This window comes from Triticum aestivum, chromosome 5B, assembly GCF_018294505.1.
Source record: "Triticum aestivum cultivar Chinese Spring chromosome 5B, IWGSC CS RefSeq v2.1, whole genome shotgun sequence".
NCBI lineage: Eukaryota > Viridiplantae > Streptophyta > Magnoliopsida > Poales > Poaceae > Triticum > Triticum aestivum.
Window position 1 is genome coordinate 6,885,747 of NC_057807.1, and position 23,259 is coordinate 6,909,005.

The window sequence follows — 23,259 nt, forward strand, 5'->3', positions numbered from 1 at the left end:
CACTGTTACCATTACTATCATACTACTTTGCTGCAGATACTAAGTTATATAGGTGTGGTTGAATTGACAACTCAACTGCTAATACTTGAGAATATTCTTTGGCTCCCCTTGTGTCGAATCAATAAATTTGGGTTGAATAATCTACCCTCAAAAACTGTTGCGATCCCACTGCACACTGCATTGCTCTTGTGAGTACCTCTTGCCCTGTATGACCATACTTACTTTCGTACCTGTTTGATTATGTAGCATCACTGCACATGTTAGCCTCGTTATCGTCCATTTGGTGGACATTATAAGATCCGTATGGACTCTTACATAAATTTAGAATCAACCCAATGCTTTTGAAGAGGTTTATCTCTGCAGTCCTCTTGTAAGGACTGAACGTCGTCTATCACTGTACTTACATTAACAGCTACTCCCTCCGTCCCATAATATAAGAACATTTTGTACAGTACACCAGTGTTCAAAACACTCTTGTATTATGGGAAGAGGGATTGGTTCATTGTGTAGCATTCTGCATCTTATCTCCCTCGCCCACCATTTACTAAAAATGATCAGATATATATATAATCTTACCAACAAGTAGAATACACAGACAATGCCAGTGCAGAAGTGTAGCCCATTGCTCTTGTCAGTACATTTTGTCCTGTAACGCTTGTACTTCCAGGGATTGGTAGTTGATTATGTAGCATCAATCTGCATCTTATCTTCATTATCCTCTATCCCTTCAAGTATTATCATATCTATAATTACTCTCTACAAAATGTAGAGTACAGGCAATGCTTATGAAGAAGATTCTGTGCTGAAATTCTTGAGTTATCCTTCCCTTGACATGGAGAAGGGCATTATAAAGCCAGTGTTAACTGTTAATGTAAGTCAGTCCTTCTAAAGCCTTTATCCTCAACTGCTGTTTAATTTTCTCATACTCCCTATCGTTTACTGTTGTTTAGTTTGCTGTTTCTACCAAAATGCATGTTCGCAAGAACCATAAGTTCTAAGTATTACTTGTAAAACCAAATTCCTTATTCATACCATGCACATTACTCAATACTCCCTATATGCTTGTTTTTGTGGATCTATAATTCAGTGTGTGGTGAAGCAGCCCATGTTTGCACCTTGTCATCTCCTGTTTTATCTTACTGATGTGGCTGATGATATGAACAACATGCCATGCACATTAACCAAAATAGATACAATGATTTTCTTTGCCCTTCATCTATGCTTGTTATGTTGACATGGTAATCCAGTAGTGTGGTGAAGCTCCCTGCATTATGAACAATGCCAAATTATGCTATTGATATTTTGAACTTACTCTTTATTTTCTAATTTGAAATTGGATGGAATTGACAGCACAGTTATCATCTTTGTTTATACACATGCAAAACATGTCATCTCTCTGCTTTGTTTCAGGGTGATATTCCTGATGGCATGCACAAGTCTGCTGAAGGTTATGAGACAAACCCAACATATATTGCAACAAAGAAGGCAAAACATCTAGAAGATAGCGAGACAACCCCAAAGTCTTGTCTTGATGCAGTGTTCAAGTTACTTGAGACTAGCAGTCAGACAAGCTCACGGAATTTGTTTTCTGAATCAGTTTGACTTCTTCAGTCCCAAGTTCTAGCAGAAAGGCATTCTGCAACTCAACTTCGACTTGAAGTCCTATCTCTAAGAAAGATTGCGGAGAACACCAATGAGAACCCATCGCTAAATAGCTACACCTGGAAGCTATGACCGACATGATAGGCTGGTCTCACAGCCTTGCTCAGCAGCTTGTGCAGCAGTTCCCCCGCAAGGCTAACCTTTCTTGAACTGTCTTGGAAGTGGTCTCGGTTCAGTATTATTTTGTTACGCTGCAATGGTGCCCAGTTTTGTAATCTGCTTCTTCGTTGCGCTTTATGATCACTAGTGGTGAACTTCGATGCCCAGTAGATGTAATATACCATAAATCCTTTATTGTATAGTGTAGGTTTATTCTTAGTTACTACGTCGTAATTTCTTTATTGTATAGAGTAGGTTTGTTCTTAATTCCTACTAGTTACCGCCATCATTCGCTATCTGAAAAAAAATAGATGTAGTCGACCGGGCCGAAATATTCACCTCTAATGGGCCTGGTTTTTAGCGGGCCACAATTGGGTCGGCCTGCATCTTTCTTGGGCCCGAATGATTGGGGCCTTCACACTTTGCGCCAGGCCCACAACTTACACCGGCCTATATTTTAGTTGGGCCTTTTGTGGACCCAGCACTTAGTTTGGCCCAGGTAACGTTGGGCCATTAACAGGCTGAATATTGTACTAGCCTATTACGGCCCAGATGAAACCATGGGCCTTTAGCAGGCCGAAATGCATGTTGGGCCTCAATTTTCACTAGTCGTCGACGGGCCTTCAGCAGGCTGAAATGTAGACCAGGCCTTTTTGGGCCTAGTTATATCACGGGCCTTTACCAGGCTGAAACATATCTCGGGCCTTAGTTGGCCCACTGATATCATGGGCCTTTAAGAGGCCGAAAGCTTAGTACAGGCATCAACGGGCCGAATTATGCGACAGGCCTTTAACAGGCCCAAAGTCACGTTGGGCTTAACTATTGCCACCTTTATCACGGGTCGTTAGTGGGCTCGATGTCCCATCGGACCATATATGGCCCATGGGCAGCACGAGCCATTCCCAGGCCGAAAGTCACACCGGGCTGAAATGGGCCCATGTCTACATCAGGCATCTAACAGGCCGAAAGTCACTGGGCTGTAATTGGGCCCAAATATTCGGCGAACAATTAACGGGCCAGATCTGGCTTCGAACCGTAAATGGGCCCAAATATTCGGCGAACAATTAACGGGCCAGATCTGGCTTCGGGCCATAAATGGGCCTTTATTAAGCAGGCCGTTATTGGGATGGCCCACTAGTACCTGAGTAAGTACTATGGGCCTTTGACTGGGCCGGCCTTTTTAACCTATATGGGCCTCTATTGGGCCCAGCCACGTGTTGACGTATCATAGGCATGTCTCCTCCAATGGACGGGCGACATCTGGCCCACTGACGAGCTGACAGGTGTTCCCTCCAGCCAATCGGAATTTTACACGTCGAAATTTCCCATTGGTCCGGGCTGTTAATGGGTTATCGGGTCCAAAACCGGACCCGATAGCTTAACGGTGTTCCGTTACGGTGGATGCCACGTGTCGGTCACCCTTGACAAAAGTACTTCTGTGACGCGCGATTTATCATCATGGAAGTGGAAACTTCCGTGATGATAATTTTGGCAATGTCATGGAACACTGCTACGACAGCACAGGTATGACTATCTTGATTCTGTCATAAAATCGTCATGGATGTACATGCATGACAGAAAACATGACCTACTGTGGCAAACACGTATCATCACGGAAGTGTCTTTTTTTTGTAGTGTCTCCTGAGCACAACAAAGGATGAAGCGTCAAGTTGACAAGAAATTATCAGAACGCCCTTTAACATTGGTGACCGGATTTTCCTCAAGCTTCAACCTTATGTGTAGTCTTCGGTATCGAGGAGGCCAAACCACAAGCTCACCCACAAGTTCTACGGGTCGTACTCCATCCTGGCGCGTGTTGGTGAGGTGGCCTACAAGCTCGACTTGCCACCGACTAGTGCTATCCATCTGGTGGTGTACATCTAACAGCTACGGTGAGCAATTCCACTGCATCACCTGGTGCTCTCCTCGCTGCCTACTTCGACTTCCCCGGTTCAAGCTCCACAAGAAATCCTTGACTCCCGCATCAAGCTATCCAACAACAAGGAGCGCTAGCATGTCTTGGTGCATTGGACTGCATCAAGCCCCGCCGAGGTGACATGGGAAGATGAAGATGATCTGCACCGGTTGTTCCCTCGAACAATGGCTTGGGGACAAGCCGCTTGTCAAGGGGAAGGGACTGTTAGGGACCCCATACATAAGGAGACCGACATGTTGGCTCCACAAGAGAGGCAGGTCACAACAGGTGGAGGCATCCCACTGCCCAGGTGGTCTACTTAGGTAAGGAAGCCCAACTCAAGGTCCAGCGGGCTAGCATGGGTGGGACCCGAAGGGATAAATGGCTCTGGCGTGTGAGAGCAAGGCATCGATTGGCATGAGGCTGGCGGCGACTTCTTCCTACCTACCTTCTTTCTTCCTCCCCAAGAACTCTCTTCTCTTCCCGATCCCCAAATTCATGTACTCTTACTTGTGATCGAATTGGTTGGGAGAGAGTAGATCAAAGTGGTTAACATACATGTGGTCACAGGTAAATATGCATCACAATACAACACAACATAGGAACATCCTTCCTCGACTTGGCAGCCAGTTCAAGAGTTTGTAGGACCTATAACAAATAATAACACAACATGAGTATCAAATAACCAAGCCTGCTTTTGCTTGCAAAACACCTCTCTCAAGGTGAATGTTTTGTATCCATATCCAAAACAGAACAAAAACTATGAGCAAACGTGCAATCAATATTTAATCCACATTATTTGCAAAATGTCACACAGCTCAAAGTTAGTGCCCATTGACAAACCTACAAGCACAAACATGCATCTCTTGTTCCAAAAATCCTAAAACTTCAAGACTACAAGTGGAAGATGGATGCTTTGGTACAAAAAGATGAATGTGGATAACATACTATATGGTGTGGTATGATATTTTAGACATCACATGGTTGTCATCTAAGAGTGTATTATTGCACAATGCACATAAGCTTGCATACTTAGTGTTGGCATTATGTCTCGATAACAATTTATCTACAACAAAAGTGGACTATACGTACTTGAGAATCAAACTAATAATCTGGATAATAATATGTAGATGGGGCTAGTTAAAAGAGGAGATGTGTACCTCTTGTAATAACTTCTCCAAGTTCAGATAATTTTGCAGTCAGCTCTACGGTGCTTCGTCGTTCTTTGAGTGTGTGAAACACCCCAACCTATGGAGTTATATCTCTTAGAGCTAGCACTTTGCTAATATTACGTCCGTACAAATAATGGATGGTCGGGATCAAGCAAACCGCCCTTATATGTAGAAATGAACTTACAGAAATATGAACTTCAGCGTCTAAAGGGCCTTTGCATATGCTCATCAACGTATTTTCCAACTGATAATTGTAGGAAACAAAAACATTCTAGTCAAGACCATGAAGCTACTAAATATCACACAAATGAAATTTATTTTCAGTTTGTTTACCTAACAAATCTCTAATACACTGACCTCAATTTAGAAGAAATAGGCTTTCCGTTGAAAGATTCAATAATATCACCTTTTTGGATTCCAAATTTCTCAGCAGGAGATCCTCCAGACACCCAATGCTCAAATGTCAATAATTAACCTTACACAAATGAGAAATTGAGCACTTTCAGGAAGTCATTACCTACCTCTTGAACAATAAGACCATCATCAACGTTAAACGTACGCCATAACATGTCAACATGAGCAGGTTCTAGAAGTTTGATGTCTTTAAACATCATTCCAAGATGGGGCCGGGTGATGTGGCTTCATCAGATCAGATAATCATTTAACATATCTTTGTTGGAATCCAGCTTCTATCAAACGCGTTCAAAAAAATTCAATAATAACCAAATATTTTGATTCAAATAGAGTTTAGAAAGGCCCAACAGGGATGAATCATTCATAGTAGTGGACAAAAGCTCATAGAGGGGATTTTCATGATATTACGTAAAAGTAACACATTTTGCACTCTCAGGCCGGTTCTACTTGTTTCTTCCTATCTAGGCCCCATCGAAGATCTAGTTCTCGATTTTCTTACAAATGATCATTATTGCTAAATCATTTATTGTAGCCACATGTTCAAACATATTTATATATACATAAAACACCACAATGATGGTATTTTCTATGAGAATCTTTACACAACTTATGGTCATTAAATTTCATAAAATAAGAAAATAGATACTAATAAAAATAATCTGACTCATAAAAATACGTAAAAAGAACAATTAGGAGACACCGCATTAGTCTAATACTATCACAGCACTGAGAGAAAAAACATACTGATATTTCTTCCATGAATCCAAACAATTGAGCAAAATGGAAGAAGGTATGAAAAACCCAAATCTCTTAGGGACGTTGACCATTCCGACAATTTTTCTATCCAAGTCAATAACTGGCCCCCCATTGTCATACTGCAACAATTCATATTGGCATCATATATGAGAGTTTGCAAGAACAAGAAAAATGTTACAACAATAGATTGCAATATAGAACATAAAGATGACATCACACGAAACTCAAAACTATACCAAATGTATATCATACTATCTAATGACAAGATATATTACCTCATTATTATCGCCATGGCCATCTGGAGAATGGAAGTATACATTGTGGTGCCACTCAAACCAAATTATAGGTTGGGCCAATTAACTGCCTGGGCAATTTTGGCCCAAATTTAGCCTGTTCCCTCCCTTTTCCCAAAGCCTACCGCGCATTAGGTCAACCTGTTCGCTCCCTTCTCCCACTCGTGGAGTAGCAGCCACAGCTCGCGCACTGAGCTGCCGCCGACACCCCGCCGGCGTCATCCCCGAACAGCGGCCTGCCACGTCACAGTGGACACACGCCTCCCATTCTTGCTGCTGCTTCGTCGTCGGGTCACTTAAACCCCACATATCAGTGACACATCAAAGGGGCATATGATCAAGGATCGATCAACAAAGGGGGTTATCGTCAATTATCCCCTTCTGCTGCAGCAAGTGCTCCAACATGGAAAAGAAATTCAGATGCAGCCTAGGATATACCCTAGTTAACCTACCGATAAATTCAGTTAATAGGATGATAAGCCGATTAATCCCTACTCAGCAACCCAATCTATATGCTACCAATTACTGAACATTGTTAACTTGCATAAAAGTGAGCAAATAGATACTGCAAAAAATAGTTTGACTTCTAACGAAAAGTAAGAAGAAAAAATAGGAGAGAACACATTAGCTTAGCATCATCGAATAATCATATAGACGCTATCACAGATCTGAGAGGAAAAACGCACCGATATTTCTTCCATGAATCCAAACAATTGAACAAAATGGAAGAAGGTATGAAAGACCAAAATCTCTTAGGGAGGTTGACCATTCCGACAACTTTTTCCTTCAAGTCAATGGCTAGGCCCCCATTGTCATACTACAACCATTCATATTGGCAAAACATGAGAATTTACAGTAATAAGAAAAATGTGATAAAACAAACTACATAGAAAAACTCAAAGTTGTAACAAATGCATATAATACTATCTCATGATAAGATACATTACCTCGTTATCATCACCATGGCCATCTGGAGAACGGAAGTGTACATTGTGATACCGCCGATACATGTTTGGATTCTGATATTCTGCCCTAGCATATGTTATCCTTAGATTCAAGGAATTATCTCTTCCGAGCCGAAAAACGTCTTCGGCAAATTTTACACCTTCTTCACAGAAAGATGGTAACTTGATAGGTTGATCCACCTCAATATTCAAGAAAGCGATATCGTAATGGGGCTGGTAGTAGACCAGATCACCCTTTGCACTGGTGCCATTTAGCAAATGAACAGTGACCTGAAAAGAAAGTTCAGGAAAAGATTGTATTAGAGATTTAACATATGATGCATCGAAGGCCAATATAGCACCCCCAAAAAACAACATGTCCTTTGCACTGGTGGAATCTAACAAACGAACATTGACCTAAAACAGTTGCGGAACAGATTATATAATAAGATTTTTAAACAATGCTTAGTAAGCAGACACATGTGCCGTTTCCCTATTGTTATTATTAGGAAAGGCCAATAGTAGCACACACACAAAAAAAACAAGAGAATTGCAACTAGTTAGATATACACCAGAGATTTATATGGTTATTTATTTGGGGGTGGAAGCGGCTGGGCTGGAAAAGAATGATACAAGGGTAGAATTTTTTAGAAGGAACACTAGATTTAACTCACATCAGCACGCGGAGCATACTCTTCGCCGCTGTCAGGAGAATCCTTTGTGCGAATCAGCCACGCAGTTGTCAAAACAAGGCCGGTTTTCTTGTCCTCATCCCAATCGACCCAGAAGCCGGAGCAGCGTCTCAGCGGTTCACCGTCTGTGTGATTCAAGCACGATACACACATTAAGTTGATGGATCAATCAAATCCAAAACAGAGAGACTATACATACCAAGAGAGGATGAAACCCCTAGAAGAAACTTGGCAGCGGAGAGCACCGCCTTGCTTCCAGATTCACTGACGGCGAAGACCTCGGCGATGTGAAACCGGGTCGGGGGTTTGAAGTAATCCAGCATAGGGATTTTCACAGGCGGGGGAGCTATATATATTGATCGAGAGTAATCTCTACTCCTAATCTCTACTTCTAATGGACGAGTTGGTTGAATAGTCCCCCCACTTTCGTCTGGTTTTTTTTTTGTCTGGTTTTTTTCAACCGGTTTTTTCCGTCCCATCACCCCCACACCAACCCACCGAGAACCCCGCCCATGCAGGATCGGCCTGCCGTAGAACCTCATTCCCCGCACCAGATCTCGCCGCCTGAGTCCATCTGGATCGCCACCTGAGTCCATCTAGATCTCGCCGCCCGACTCCATCTGGGTCTGCACAGTCCACAGCGCCGTCGTCGCGGAACCACTCGACAGCACCGCCGCCACGGAACCACTGGACAACGCCACCGCCGCGGAACCACGACAGCGACATAGGAGTTCCCGTGGGCGACGTTGTACGGATTCAACCCCAGGTATGAACACACAGGCTTTGTTTGTTATGCATACGTGTATAGATCAGAACATATACAACTGTCCACAAATGTAATACATGATAACTTGGGAGGAACATATACAACTTTTGGTTACTCTATACATGACAGGCAGAGCCAACTATTACAATCATCCTTTGGTTAATCTATAGAACCGGTCCAAGCATCTAAAGGTCCTTTGGTTAGAGCAGGTCTACCCTTTCAGCCACAACAAGTACTTGGATATTCATTACTTCTTCATATTCACCATGAAGGATACTCTCAAAGATCCATACCTGGTTAAGAGCATAGTGTTGGGCTTCACATGACAAAAGGAAAAATAATTACCTCCCCGATTGTACCATCCTCAAAGTCAGCATTGAAGGATTTAGAAATATTGTCGAACGTCATACCCTCCAAGACATCATAATTATATGGACCTGGAATAAAGCAAACGAATAAAAGGATGAAAGCAAACAAAAACTAAATCAAGCCATGCCATAATTCATTTTGCACCTATGGTACACATGAAATTAACCGACATATCTATTGCTATTTGGTTACAACAGAAACTGATTCTCAACTCAAATGTAGTTCAAATAAAAATAGATCTTGTGTAATACAGTTATGTGCTTGAGAACAAAAATACAACGTAAATGATTAACATAATACGGGAGGTCAGAGCTGGCATGTGCAGTCGTGGTAGTCATTTTTCCTGTTAACAGGCTCCAATACTCAGACCAAGCAACCCCGATCATGTTTATAACCAGCAAATTCAGTTTTCAAAAAAATATTTCTGAGCAAAGTCTGTTGGACATGTCTTTCTATTTTCAGTTGTATAGCAAAGCTGCCCTTATGGACTGAGTTCCTGTAGCATGGGAACGGGCGTTTAGTACTGTTGGTATTTCACGTTATCTGCTTGCAGAGTTAGTTTACAAGTTTTTGCGGGATGCCTGAGTCTGTTGGACATGTCTTTTTTTAGTAGTTACCTATGGGGACTCCACACAGCAAGCCAACGGAACAGACGACATCATCGCCGATACCTCCAGGTATATGTTCACCAAGTCAAACACCATCCCAGGAAACTGAATGTGTTGCAGGCCCGAGGGAGGGGACAAGTGTTGACGACTCTAACGAACGGATTATACCCGTAGCCGACGTTGTTGACATAATGTACCCACGTAGTCCAGGTATAAGGCTTAATTTTATCCTTTTTATGTGAAAAATCATACCTAACAGACTTGGGCACAACCAATTCTGATGTATCAACATCATGACTTGTAGGAGTCCATATTACTCCCTACGAACGGATGATACTTCAGACGGATGGCGATAGCACATGTGATACTCCAGGTATATATCTACCTCCATGTATATGTTCAGCTACATATTTTGTTATACATGTCAAACACCATCACAGGAGATGTTGCAGGCCCAATGGAGGGGACAAATGGTGACGACTCTAACGAATGGATTATACATGGAGCAGACGATGTTCACCATGTGCCGAAAGGTTAACACCATGTGCCTATAACTTTGCCTTATTTCGGTCCTGTATATTGTTATGTTTACATGATGCAGACAACCCTCCAATCTCATGCCTATATAATATAGATTCGTTGCCGGCTCTCAGTAATCTAACAAAAGAACTAGCTAGCATGACAAGTGACATTTGGGAAGAGAGGCCTCAAAATGTCCCACGCCATCCTCTCAGTGATATCACTAATGCAGATCAACCATCCTCTATGGACCTTCATGAAAAAAAAGAGCTAATGAAAGCTCGGAGGCGAGCTGCTTATAGAAAGAAAAAAGAGAAGGCTACCGTCAAGCAACAAGATGAAAAACTGTCTGCCCTTACGATATCAGGTAAGAATGCTTTATGGGAAGGCACTGCGATGATATTATATATACTCCCCCCATTCCACAATATAATGTTAACATCAAATCACATGCAGATATGCAAAATGTTCCCATGTTACCTCTCGGTGATATCACTAAGGTGTGTCAACCAACCTCGGTGGACCTTGACGAGAAAAAAGAGCTAACAAATGCTCGAAGGCGAGCGGTTTATCGAAAGAAAAAAGAGGAGGCAGCCAGCAAGCAACAAGATGAAAATCTGCCTGCGATTACGAAATCAGGTAAGGATGTTTTATGTTTCAGCAATACGATGACCATATGTATACTTTCTAAGTGAAGGATGTAGGCGACGTATGTCTCCTCACCCCAACCCCACGAATAATTGACCGAACAATAGTTGACCACTGTGTTGTGCATACAATTCCTGATCATTTAGGTTCAATTCGATATAGGTCAGACATACGACTTTTGAGTCCATATACACTTCATGTATGGACACGGAGGGGTTATATAAAAAATAAACCCTAGATAGAGAAGTGGCTTCAACCAGACCTGTTACCTCTCGGTGAACAATGAAGACCCTAAACCCTCCGTGCATATATGCAAAATGTTCTGTTGTTACCTCAATGGGATGCCAACCCAACTACATCCAGCTATACATCGTTGTTTAACCAGACCCTAAACCCTCCATGCAGTTATGCTAAATGTTCCCCAGTTACCTCTCGGTGATATCACTAATGTGTGCCAACCATCCTCGGTGGACCTTGACGAGAAAAAGGAGCAAATAAAGGCTCGGAGGAGAGCTGCTTATCGAAAGAAAAAAGAGGAGGCAGCCAGCAAGCAACTAGATGAAAATCAGCCTGCCCTTACGATATTGGGTAAGAACGTTTTATGTTTCATCAATACGTTTCAGCACTGGGATTATATTACATACCCGCTCGGTTTCATAATATATGGTTACTATGTTTTCATGAAACTGAACCATTTGAATCTTTGTCCAACATTCTAAAATAATGAATCTAAAAATGTGATTTGTAATTATTATTTTTGCTTTTAGTATTCAAATTTTAATAAGATCCCCTGAATTACAGTGTGTAAAAAAATAAAAACAAGAAGTAGAAATAAAACTACATGACACACCTTACAGATAGGGCTCTCAACGGTTTCACAACCCTCGAAGCACCAGAACGCTTCAAATCATGGGAGCTTAGTATCTCTATAGATACAACAGATAAAACAAACTTTATATTGTCCATATTGATATTTGTTGAGGTTCTGCTACCTTGCAAAATGTTGAACAATGAAGTTCTGATTATGTTTTCACACTGCTGTAAAGAACACAAGGGTGACTTAACAGACGAGCAAAGTGAGCAGAGAAACGCGCGGAGGCGAGCAAATTATCGGAAAAAAGTGGGTGACGGAATGATCGATCTTCAAGAAAAAAATCAGAAATTGCGAGAATGGCGCGTGCAACACCCAAAAACCATGACTGAGGATGAAAGGGGGGAATCAAGTGCAAAAAGAAAGGCAAAGTATGCTGCAAAAAAAACACCCCGTGTGCGGAATCGATCGCTATGCCACGTCCAGACCTAACTAGCTCATTGTCCAACCCTCACACACATTGTCCGACTCTCACGCTTTCAGCCATCACGCCACAATCCGACAGTGAACAAATAGATCATGCTCCTTCAGTCAATGCGGCCCCCACATACATCCGAAACACCGAAACCGATGGTAGTTATCCTATGAACCATCATCTTTCATCATGTAATCATTCATGACATATAAATAATCGTTCGATAATGTTGTAGGTGCATACCTAAGCAGAACCTTTGGTGATGGTGCTGTAGATGGCGACCTCATCGAAATCAATGAGCACCTACAAAATGCCGACCAGCAAACCAGTGATCCGGTAACAAAGGCGGATAATGGAGCGGACGAGCAGAGTCATGAGTCCAGAGCTCGGCGTGGGACGAGAGAGCGAGCTTGCAAGGGAAGTATGGCGGCGAAGACGCGTCAGGTGAAAATTGGGAAGCAAAAAACATGTTCAAAGGTACCACGTGGTGAGAGGAATGCTCTACGCGACCGGCATAATGAAAGGTTTGCAGGTAGGGTGATGACACCAACCGTCAGGTCCATCTCCATACCGGAAATGAGCTCAACTGGACAACCTACCGTACTGGAAGCACACGGTGCCTCGACCCCATCTAGCACGCCGGAGTACACGATCAGAAGTGAAGGTAACACTCCCATCCTTACTCTCTTGCGTTCCTTGAGACTGAACCCTCATTTATTGGTTTCGCACCTGAGTAGACGACATGGACTCCTACCTTTGTTGTCTCATGAATGATAATGTCAACCCTAACATCCTCTTTGACGATGAGTATTACCTTTTTGCTGGTGAAGGTATGTACACACTACACCCACTAGAGCAACATCCACCCGTTGGAAATATCACACTAATTATAAACATTGTTTGCAGGCTCAGATGTTGATGACATGGAGCATGACGAATTGGAAGTCTCAAGTCAAAATACATATGTCGACCATGATCCATTGGACTATGTCTACTCAAACCTCCCGGACCACACACACATCCTGAAGCACGCCGCAAATTGCCATCACTGCAAGGCCAAGAAGTTTGTGTCCGAGGCCCCGGGATTCTGTTGTCGCAGTGGGCAGATCCAGCTGAAGCAACCGGATCCCATCCCGGAGCTAATGAGGCTTTGGTCTAGCATGGATGCGGACTCAAGGCATTTTCGGGAGAACATACGGTTCTTCAACGGCCACTTCTCCTTCACAACCCTCGGCGTCAGCCTTGATGAAAGCTACACAAACATGAAGTCTGGGGTGTACACGTTCTGTGCGCACGGCACCATCTACCACAACGTTCATTCCTTTGGGCCAACATCACGTCCAGATCATCTACAGCTGTACTTCTACGACGATGACCCGGGCCTAACCCATGGCAAGGCTACCACCGAGCAATTAGACCAGGATGTCGTCAGAAAGTTAGTGGACATACTCAGGGAAAACCCGTACTCCCAGCAGTTTAGGAGTTTGGGTGCGCACAGGGACAACCTCGACGATTACAGGATAGACCTCAACACTGACCAGAGACTAGACCAACGGAAGTATAATAGACCTCTGTCATCTGAGGTCGCTGCAATTTGGGTGGAGGGCACTGACCTAGCGAAGAGGTTCGATCGTAAGATTATACTTTGCGGGAATGACAACCAAAGGCACAGTATACATGTGACGGCTGGCTCGTATGACCCGCTCTCTTACCCACTCTTCTACCCAAGAGGGGAGCTCGGTTGGCACCCGAAACTTCCTAAACGTGATGTCCCTTGGCCAGTTGTGCAACCAAGAGGTAGACGTGATGATGATGATGATGATGATGATGATGATGATGATGATGATGATGATGATGATGATGATGCAGGTAAGCCTCATGCGTGTTCTGTCGTTTAGAGGAATTGTATACTTCTCATATGAATCCTAATGTGCGCGTTACTCATCCATGTGCAGAGGGGAATAGCAGGTTATACGTCTCGGTGAGAGACTACTACTGTTACATGCTCCAGACGCGACCTGGGATATTCAATCCCATACTCTGTGGAGCACGATTGCTCCAACAATGGGGGGTGGACATGTACATCAAGATTAAGAGTTGTAGGTTCAAATGGTACAGGAAGAATCATACAAAGATCCGTGCCGACCTGTATAAAGGAGTTGTTGATGCAATTACATCCGGGGAGACTCGCGCAAGCGCTATTGGGGTAAGGATAGTGCTCCCTGGAACATACCCAGGTGGCGACCGCGACATGAAGCGGAGGCATATGGATGCCATGGCAATTGTCCATACCTACGGGAAGCCTAACATCTTCCTGACCATGACCTGCAACCCTAACTGGGAAGAGATAACGAATGAGTTGTTTCCTGGTCAGACAGCGCAAGACCGGCCTGATCTTGTTGCTCGTGTGTTCCATGGCAAGCTAGAGGCTATGAAAGAGATGTTGTTCAAGAAGAATATCATGGGTGTGGTTGTCGCACATGTATACGTAGTCGAGTTCCAGAAGAGGGGCCTCCCCCACGCACACTTTTTGTTGATCATGGATTCTGCCTATAAGCTTGTCGTTCCGGAGCAGTACGACCGACTCATTTCTGCCGAGCTCCCAGACAAGCAGAAGTATCCTGAACTCCATGCCTTGGTGGTGAAACATATGATGCACGGACCATGCGGTGTTCTCAATCCCAAAAATGTGTGCATGCAACAGAACGAGTGCAAGTGCAGATACCCGCGGCCGTTCAATGAAAACACGGCACAGGGTAAGGACTCATACCCTGTTTATTGTCGTCGAGATAATGGTCGGCAGGCTAAGGTCCGGGGTAAAATGTTGGACAACAGATGGGTTGTTCCGTATAATCCTTACCTTCTGCGGATGTTCAATTGCCACATCAACGTTGAGGTTTGCTCCAGCATAAAGGCCGTTAAATACCTTTACAAGTACATATACAAGGGCCATGATAGGGCTTCTTTCAGCATCGACCAGCCCGACGCCGATGGTAACATTGATGAGATCAAAAGATACGTAGACGCGAGGTGGGTTACTCCTCCAGAGGCGATGTGGAGGATATTTGGCCTCCCCTTGTGTGCCAATGAGCCGCCTGTCCTACAGTTGCCTCTTCATCTCCCGAATATGCACAGGGTGGCATTCAATGAGCAAGCTCACTTGACCGACGTAGTTGCCTCTCGGAAAGCTTCCAAATCCATGTTGACAGAGTATTTCAAAGCTAACCAAGACCACCCGTGGGCTAGGAATATATTGTACAAGGATTTTCCCGGAAGGTTCACATGGCAGAAGGGTAAGAAGTATTGGAAAGAGCGGGTGGAGCGTTTTCAGATAGGTCGAATTGTGTCTGCCAATCCTACCGAGGGGGGCGATACTATCTGCGTGTGCTACTAAACCATGTTGCTGGCAAGACATCATATGAGGACCTGATCACCGTGGACGGTAGGCTATGCAGGAGCTTTAGAGAGGCTGCCGAAAGGTTGGGACTCATCGAGGCAGATAACACGCTCGATGACTGTCTTACCGAGGCAGAGCAGTGGGCGATGCCATGTTCGCTCAGGAGGCTCTTCGCAACAATTTTGGTGCACTGTGAGCCAGGAGACGCACGTGGTTTATGAGATAGGCACTTCGAGCATATGTCTGATGACTATCGGCGATCACACACGTGCCCGATTGAGGTGGAACAAATGGTGTTGCTTGACATTAGGGGTATGTTGCAGTCCATGGGCAAAGACATAGCTGATTTCGCTCTTCCATGCATTGACGACTCGTTCGACCCAACCGAGGGCGAGGCCAGCGAAGTGATCGAGGAATCCAACGTCGATTTTGACATCAATGACACTAAATTGGCTTCGTCGCTAAACTCAGAGCAGAGGGCTGCGTATGACGAGATACTAGCTTCTGTTGAACGCGGTGATGGGGGTGTGCTCTTTGTTGATGGCCCGGGAGGTACAGGGAAGACCTTCCTGTACAGGGCGCTGCTCGCCAAGGTTCGAAGCGAGGGAAACATCGCTATCGCTACCGCGATGTCAGGCGTCGCCGCTTCTATCATGCCTGGAGGCAGGACTGCCCACTCGAGGTTCAAGATCCCATTGAGCTGCGACGATGGCGCCTCATGCACCTTCACGAAGCAGAGTGGTACCACCAAGCTACTGAGGATGGCCTCATTGATACTATGGGATGAGGCCACCATGACTAAGCGACAGGCGGTTGAGGCACTGGACAATAGCATGCGCGACATCAAGGGAAGACGGGACCGACCCTTTGGAGGAAAAACTGTTGTGTTTGGCGGGGACTTCAGGTAGGTGCTTCCGGTCGTCAGGAGGGGGTCCCGGGGTCAGATAATCGATGCAACCCTCCGAAGTTCACACCTCTGGAAGGGTATGCGCCAGCTAAGGCTCATCACCAACATGAGGGCTCATAATGACACCGGGTTTGTGGACTACTTGCTAAGGGTAGGCAATGGCACCGAGGAAGTTGACGATCAAGGAAACATACGACTCCCTGAAGATATTTGTGTGTCGTCTAGAGGCGAGGGTGACGACCTGGAGAAGCTGATTGACCATGTGTTTCCGAGACTAGATGACAACATGTCCGATCCGAATTACATGACTTCACGCGCAATCCTCTCCACCACGAACGACAACGTCGACAAGATAAACATACGCATGGTAGAGCGTTTTCGGGGAGAAGAAGTAATGTACCATAGCTTTGACAGTGCAGAAGACGACCCGTATGGCTACTACGCTCCCGAGTTCCTAAATGGATTGACTCCGAACGGTCTGCCACCGCATGCACTCAAACTGAAGCTCAACTGCCCTGTCATACTTCTCTGGAACATTGATCCGGCTAATGGTCTGTGTAACGGGACGAGGCTTGTGGTGCGAGGTTTCGGGAGGAACGCCATCGACGCAGAAATCGTGATCAGACAACACGCAGGTAGGAGGGTATTCCTTCCTCGAATACCCCTATGCCCGTCTGACAACGACATGTTTCCATTCAAGTTCAAGAGGAAGCAATTTCCTGTAAGACTTAGCTTTGCTATGACGATTAACAAGGCTCAAGGCCAGACAATTCCGATTGTTGGCGTGTACCTACCTAATCCGGTGTTCTCTCATGGTCTACTGGATGTTGCATTGTCTCGAGCCACCGCGAAGAGAAATATAAAGATCCTCATTGAGAAGGAGAAGGAGAAGGAGAATGCCAAGAAGAAAAGCGGTAAATCTAAGAAGCGAAAAAGACCTGCCTTGTCCTTACAGACCTCGATGAAGAACATCGTCTATAAGGAAGTCCTTACGGGCTGACGTCCCCTCTTAAATATGTGAGAGGATTTACTCTTATGCTACAGGTAATTTGGTGCTCTTTGCTGTCTTTGTACATATCTCAATCTTTCGATGTTTGCAATTGAACTTTATTATGTTTATAGTACAAGGCAAGTATTAATAATATTGCCTCGGAGTTTTGACTTTGCAAGTTGCCAAATTTTGTTGTATGTGACATTATTTTTTGTTATGCTGGTTTGCTTATGTATATTATTCTTCTGTTGTTTTGTAATCAATCATCTACTACATCTAAACTCGGCTTTGTTTTTCTTCACAAATATTGCACACTGCCTTGGTCACTTCGTCATTGTAAAACTAGACTCCACTCAAGTGTTCTACAATATAGAAATATTTATGATGCGGCCTCAAAGCGGCCACAAAACTGGACCACCATACAATATATCAAAACTATATCTATATATTATTTATCATAGGTGGAGGTCCCTGTATAGTCTCTTATTTCCCTGCATGTTGCAGCAGTCTTTGTATGTGACATTATTTTTCGTTTTGCTGGTTTGCTTATGTGTATTATTCTTTTGTTGTTTTGTAATCATTCATGTACTACATCTAAACTCGGATTTGTTTTCCTGCACACTGCCTTGGTCACTTCGTCATTGTAAAATTAGACTCCACTCAAGTGTTCTACATTACAGAAATATTTATGATGCGGCCCCAAAGCGGCCACAAAACTGGACCACCACACAATATGAAAACTATATCTTTATTATATTATTTCTCATAGGTGGAGGTCCTTGTATAGTCTCTTATTTCCCCGTTAGTTGAATTTTATAATGCTGGCTTTTCAATACATACATAAACAGCCATGTTGTGTTGCAGGTTTGGCGCAAGGAAACGGCTGTTATTAGTTGCGAGGTCCAACGGCGGTGATCGGATTCGGATGACTTGAGCAAAGCTGTGAAAATTCATGTGTACCAAACAATATGTCCAAATGCTTGGCTATTCACCAAGAACGCAGACTGTATGCTTAATTATTTTTGTGATCTTTGTGGGTCTATGCCTACAAACTACAACCTGAGCCACTTCATAGCTCATAAATCATTATTACTAGAATATAACAAAAATATTCTGAACCACCTTCTGGCCTGCCAAGTGAAACAACTATTTAAACTTTCTATCGGCTCATAAATCATAGCGAGCAGACCATCACGAACCTATAATTGATGAGAATGGTAGTAAGGGGCACAACACAGCTTATCAAGCAATGTTGTTGTTAGTAGAAGAGTTTATATCAGTACCTTCCAGTTTCTTCACATAGAGTTCCTTGGCGGCCAACATTGTAATGCTGATCTCAGTCCAACTTCCACAATAGGAGGTTTGCCTTGTTCAGACTGGAAATGGCCCAAGAATCTGCATCTCATAAAAACACAACATATAAATCTTGTGTGTAATAATATTAGACCAATGTCTCTCTACTCCTAAGGTTTTGTCAGAGTGATATTTTTGCACACATAAATCAACTTACACATGTATAGCATCCTGCTTCTCAGGATCTGTGTAAGCATTATTGTATTAACGCTGAAGGGTTCAAAGGAACTCCTGGGATTGGGTTGCTGCCTTCCACTGCCCTCTTTCTCACTGAAGATCTGCCGCATGTTTCAATGGAGAAGTTAGACTGATCATTCAAAATACAAAGTTGGATGTATTTTGACTATTGAACAATGCCTACCAACATCACTCAAATCATTTTGAAAGAAAGATGTTCAAGATTAAAACAGCAAACACGTAAAATGAGAATTAACTATAAGTTTTTCTCAAAAACTATAATCAGTAAGAAATGCATGTTAATTTAGTCACAAAAATTTCAGATGCAAACACTCTGAGATAAATTTTCATAACACTCAACATGCTTGGGTGACAGATGCCCTCGACCTATTATCGTCATCTACTACTAAACAAGTTTCCAAAGGGCAAAGCCGCGTGTACGAATTGATTTAGGAAGTTCACTTAATCATAGGAGGACCTGTGAGAGCAAACGTCTCATATTAGGTATCAACTGTACTGGTGCGCTGACCTTTGCTAAAATGACAAGCATGACAGACTGACCCATGATACTAGCCAGCAATTGCTCTTTCAGATTCCTATTTTCAGCTAATAGGTGGCCCTAATGTTTATTTGAATTAAACATTTGGCCAAATCGCCAAACACAACATTAGGGTAAGACAAATAAACATGTTATTTGAGCAACACAATGATAAATATTGTGAGATTTCATATACTAATTATCAAAGGTTCCAATAATCAACATGGGTGGATGTTATACACGGTTCAGCGCGCTGCAGTGCTGATTTGGCACATAAACAAGGCTTTTTCTTTCTCGAATACACTTAAACAAGACTTGGTGTTACTACTTTTTATTTCTTTAGTCAGTTTTGGGGTTGTCTTCTGAAAGATATAAATGGAAGACCAGGTAAACTTTGCAACAGCCACTACAGGCTTATACGAGGCTAGCTATCGGCTATCATAACTGTTCTATTTCACAACTATCATGTTGTTTGAACATCTCAGTACCTTTTAGATACTTATTATTACATTGGAGTATTATGCCAATGGAATTTGATGGAAGCGATGGCACCGTAATAGCGCCATCAACACAATGCATGTATTACGATATGATCAAATCAGACATTATATAAGCATAGTAGTCCCCACATATGTTATTCAATAAAAAAATATAAATATCAGTACAACAATTATGGGAAAAAACATGCTTGAGTAGCTCTCTAGAAATACTAGGGTTGATGCAATGAAAGCCTATTTAAGTCAATCTGGTGTTTAAAAGGATGCTTGAATTCAATGAAGTACATCTAACATTGACATTGCAGTTTTATGCAAGGTGAGTAAAAGAACGGCAGCAGCTTCCTCAAAGAAGTACATCTAACATTGACAACTGATTTACCTTTGCAAAATACTCAAGAAGGGCAGCAGCTTCCTCCTCCACAGCTATGCGGGACTCAAGCACATCCCAGTTAGGCCAAAACCACCTCTTGATTAGCATTATGGATTCAGCTGCATTGATGGATTCAGAGTACTATTGCCGGCACTCCCTGTTTCTTGGCTTGCTGAAGAAAGAAAGCAACCAACCAACAAATTCAGATCAGGGGCTCGCAAGCAAGCAAGCAGGCCAAGAGAGCAAAGGAGGGGCTTACCATCAGCTATGCGGGAGCCGGGCGAGGTAGCGCTTTCTGAGACGGTCGATGGAGATGCCGAGGTCGCCAGCCGCGGGGGGCGTTCCGGTTTCTTGGCCTGCTAAAGCAGCGGGACGAGCGACGTCGTGTGGCCGGCCGGCGGCAGCAGTGGGGACGTGGATGGGTGGTCGGACACGCCGGTGGCTGAGGCAGCGACGCCCCCGCTGCACGTCGCTCGGCGCACGCCGTGCCGTAGAGCTTCGAGCTGTCGTCGCTCCTTGCGGAGGGTGGCGGCATCGGGGAGCAGTCGTCGCCCTGGCCGTGCCTGTGAGACCGGGTCACGGCGCCGCGGCACACCAGGGAAGAGGAAACCACATCAGGGAAGGAACATGTGGAAGAAGAAGAGGAGAGGGGGCGCGTCAAGCAAGGGGAGTGGCGTACTGGAGCTGCTCCGCTTGCAGATCGAGCCGCCCGACCTGCGACCTCGCCGGAGAGGAGCACCGCCGCGGATCCGACCGGAACGGGACCGGATCGAGCACGCACGCCCAGGTCAGGAAGCTTGCAGTGTCCGCCTCCGTTAGTCGCGCCGCACACAGCTCGTCGTAGCCCCAAGCCCCGCCAATTCATGAGACCGATTCGGTGGTCGGCGGGCGGAGTCGCGCGGTTGCGGGCTCGTCGACGCGCGCGGCGATGCGGCGGGGGGGAGCCGGGGAGGGGAGAGGGCGAGAGGTGGTCAGTGAGTGGATAGGAGAGGAGAGAGTGCTGGGGATAAGGTTCATTTTTTTATATAGTTAGTTTTTTTTAGGTGGGGGTAAGCTTGGGTGCTGGTTGGGCCGTGGTGGATAGCTAATTTGGGCCTTTGATGGCAATTTTTGCTCAACGAAAAAACATAGATATTTAAAGTATATATTTACCTCAGAAAAACAATAAAAGTGTATATATATATATTAAACATGGTTCATAAAAATAAATGTTTTTTATACTTATTACATATATTGAGGGTATGACAAAAAAAAGTTAAGAGACGAAAACGAATATACTTGGTTTATGTTGGTTCGCTTGCACGTTTTTATCTTTTGTTGGAAAATTTTGCATATCCTATATAAATAATTTTAGAAAATCAGATGAATACTTATTTATATATGAACATTATAGTTCGTTGTTTTCCCTGAATTGTTGTGTTAGTAAAATGATTTAAGCAACATAATTTTCTAATAATATCAAAAATGTTTATCTTTTTTACAAACAAAATAGTTGTGTTAGTTTCACTTTTATTTTTATTATATATTATCTTTGATTATATGATGAAGTAGAAAATATCATTTATATTTCATCATAGACATAATTTTCTAATTCATATGTATAATGGTTTATTAATATTTATATCTAATTGTTACTACGACTTGTATGTTATTTACACCAGTTATTCATTCTGATTAACATGCCGGGCTAGCAGTCGCCAATGCCAAAAAACGTCAGATTCAAGTATTGCAAAAATGGAATTCAATTATTAAATAATTGTGTTTGTGTTATATTGTTTCTATGTGTGGAATTTAACATGTAACTCTTGCAATCTATTTCAAGAGCCCGTGGCAACGCACGGGCATTCTACTAGTAATTATTTAATTAAACAGTTGCGTTTACATCTTGAGTAAACTGACTGATGAAAAAATCGAGAGTAAACTGATGACTGATGAAAAAACGGACCTGATTCTTCGGCGCGTTTCATCTTGGCCAGGTCAGCATCGCTGAGAATTTTTTTGGAATTTCTTTTAGATGAAGGTGTGGATTATTTTTAAATGTATTTTTTTCTTTTTAGATTGAGGTGAGGACCTCTGGCACTTTTTAAAAATGAAGGGTTGTGCAAAGTGGCACTCCATGATACACTGTGGTGACAGTTTTTCTTTTTACTTCTTTTTTTAGATGAAGGTGAGGAATTTTTTTTAGATGTTTTTTTAGACGGAGGTGAGGACTCTATGTATTTTTTTTAATAAAAACATGCGCACAGCTTCCTCTCAAGCGGTGCCACAGGGTGACGCCCCAACCACTAGTAAACTTGAAAAAGATTCGCTGCCGGTGACATGGATATGGCTGTACACGAGCCGAGTCGTCTCAGGCCCGAGCTTTGCTTTGTCTCGCCCTTTTTCTGAGCCGAGCAGAGCCTGCTCACTCACTGACTAAGACACCAGGAGGGGTCGACTTGGGAGGTTCGGCGAGCGGCAGCGCGGCATCGGCAAACCGGGGTGGGGGCTTGGCGAGGTACAGGAAGGCGGCAACACCCTAACCCTAACCCTAACCCGAGGGGAGCGAGTGGCAAGAGGGAGGAGCCAACTTTGATCGGCCATCGGCCTGGGGCTGATCAGGACATCTACTTTCTTTTTTTGAGCACTGGGCTGAGGGTGGAGGATTGAGCACTCTCGAGCCCAGTTCCACTCCAAAGTGGCAGCTAGGCTCAGGTGCCCAACCCAGCCCAAAAGCTTGGTCAGGCCGTCCCGAACTGTTGTGTTTGATCTTTTTTTCTTTTTCTTTTTTTGAGGATTGTGTGTGAACTGGTTATATGTCTGAGTAACTTTTCCTTAACTGAGAAATGACAAAGCGAGTAAATGTTGACATACGGACATGATCATGAAGAAAAGGGCATGTAAAAT

The 23,259-nt window shown here is 43.8% G+C and overlaps 1 protein-coding gene across 15 annotated transcripts; it reads right to left on the reverse strand.

The window, feature by feature from the left end:
* Positions 1–1,183: 1,183 nt before the first annotated feature.
* Positions 1,184–21,361, reverse strand: LOC123110068 (uncharacterized). 15 transcript variants are annotated; one of them, XM_044530476.1, is made up of 15 exons: positions 21,053–21,361; positions 20,633–20,936; positions 20,383–20,545; positions 18,949–19,069; positions 18,722–18,833; positions 8,147–9,150; positions 7,930–8,072; positions 7,259–7,546; positions 6,998–7,128; positions 6,007–6,137; positions 5,206–5,537; positions 5,033–5,092; positions 4,837–4,924; positions 4,235–4,324; positions 1,184–1,264 (listed from the first exon to the last, which is right to left on the reverse strand). In XM_044530476.1, the coding sequence occupies exons 6-11, from the start codon at positions 8,541–8,543 to the stop codon at positions 5,506–5,508; spliced, it is 1,122 nt and encodes a 373-aa protein (XP_044386411.1). In that variant the 5' UTR covers positions 8,544–9,150; positions 18,722–18,833; positions 18,949–19,069; positions 20,383–20,545; positions 20,633–20,936; positions 21,053–21,361; the 3' UTR covers positions 1,184–1,264; positions 4,235–4,324; positions 4,837–4,924; positions 5,033–5,092; positions 5,206–5,505. The 15 variants fall into 15 exon arrangements, with proteins under 15 accessions (XP_044386411.1, XP_044386415.1, XP_044386410.1 ...); XM_044530480.1 differs by lacking the exon at positions 1,184–1,264 and having other exon boundaries at positions 4,187–4,324; positions 5,206–5,287; positions 5,370–5,487; XM_044530475.1 differs by lacking the exon at positions 1,184–1,264 and having other exon boundaries at positions 4,187–4,324; positions 5,206–5,287; positions 5,370–5,537.
* Between the last annotated feature and the right edge of the window lie 1,898 nt (positions 21,362–23,259).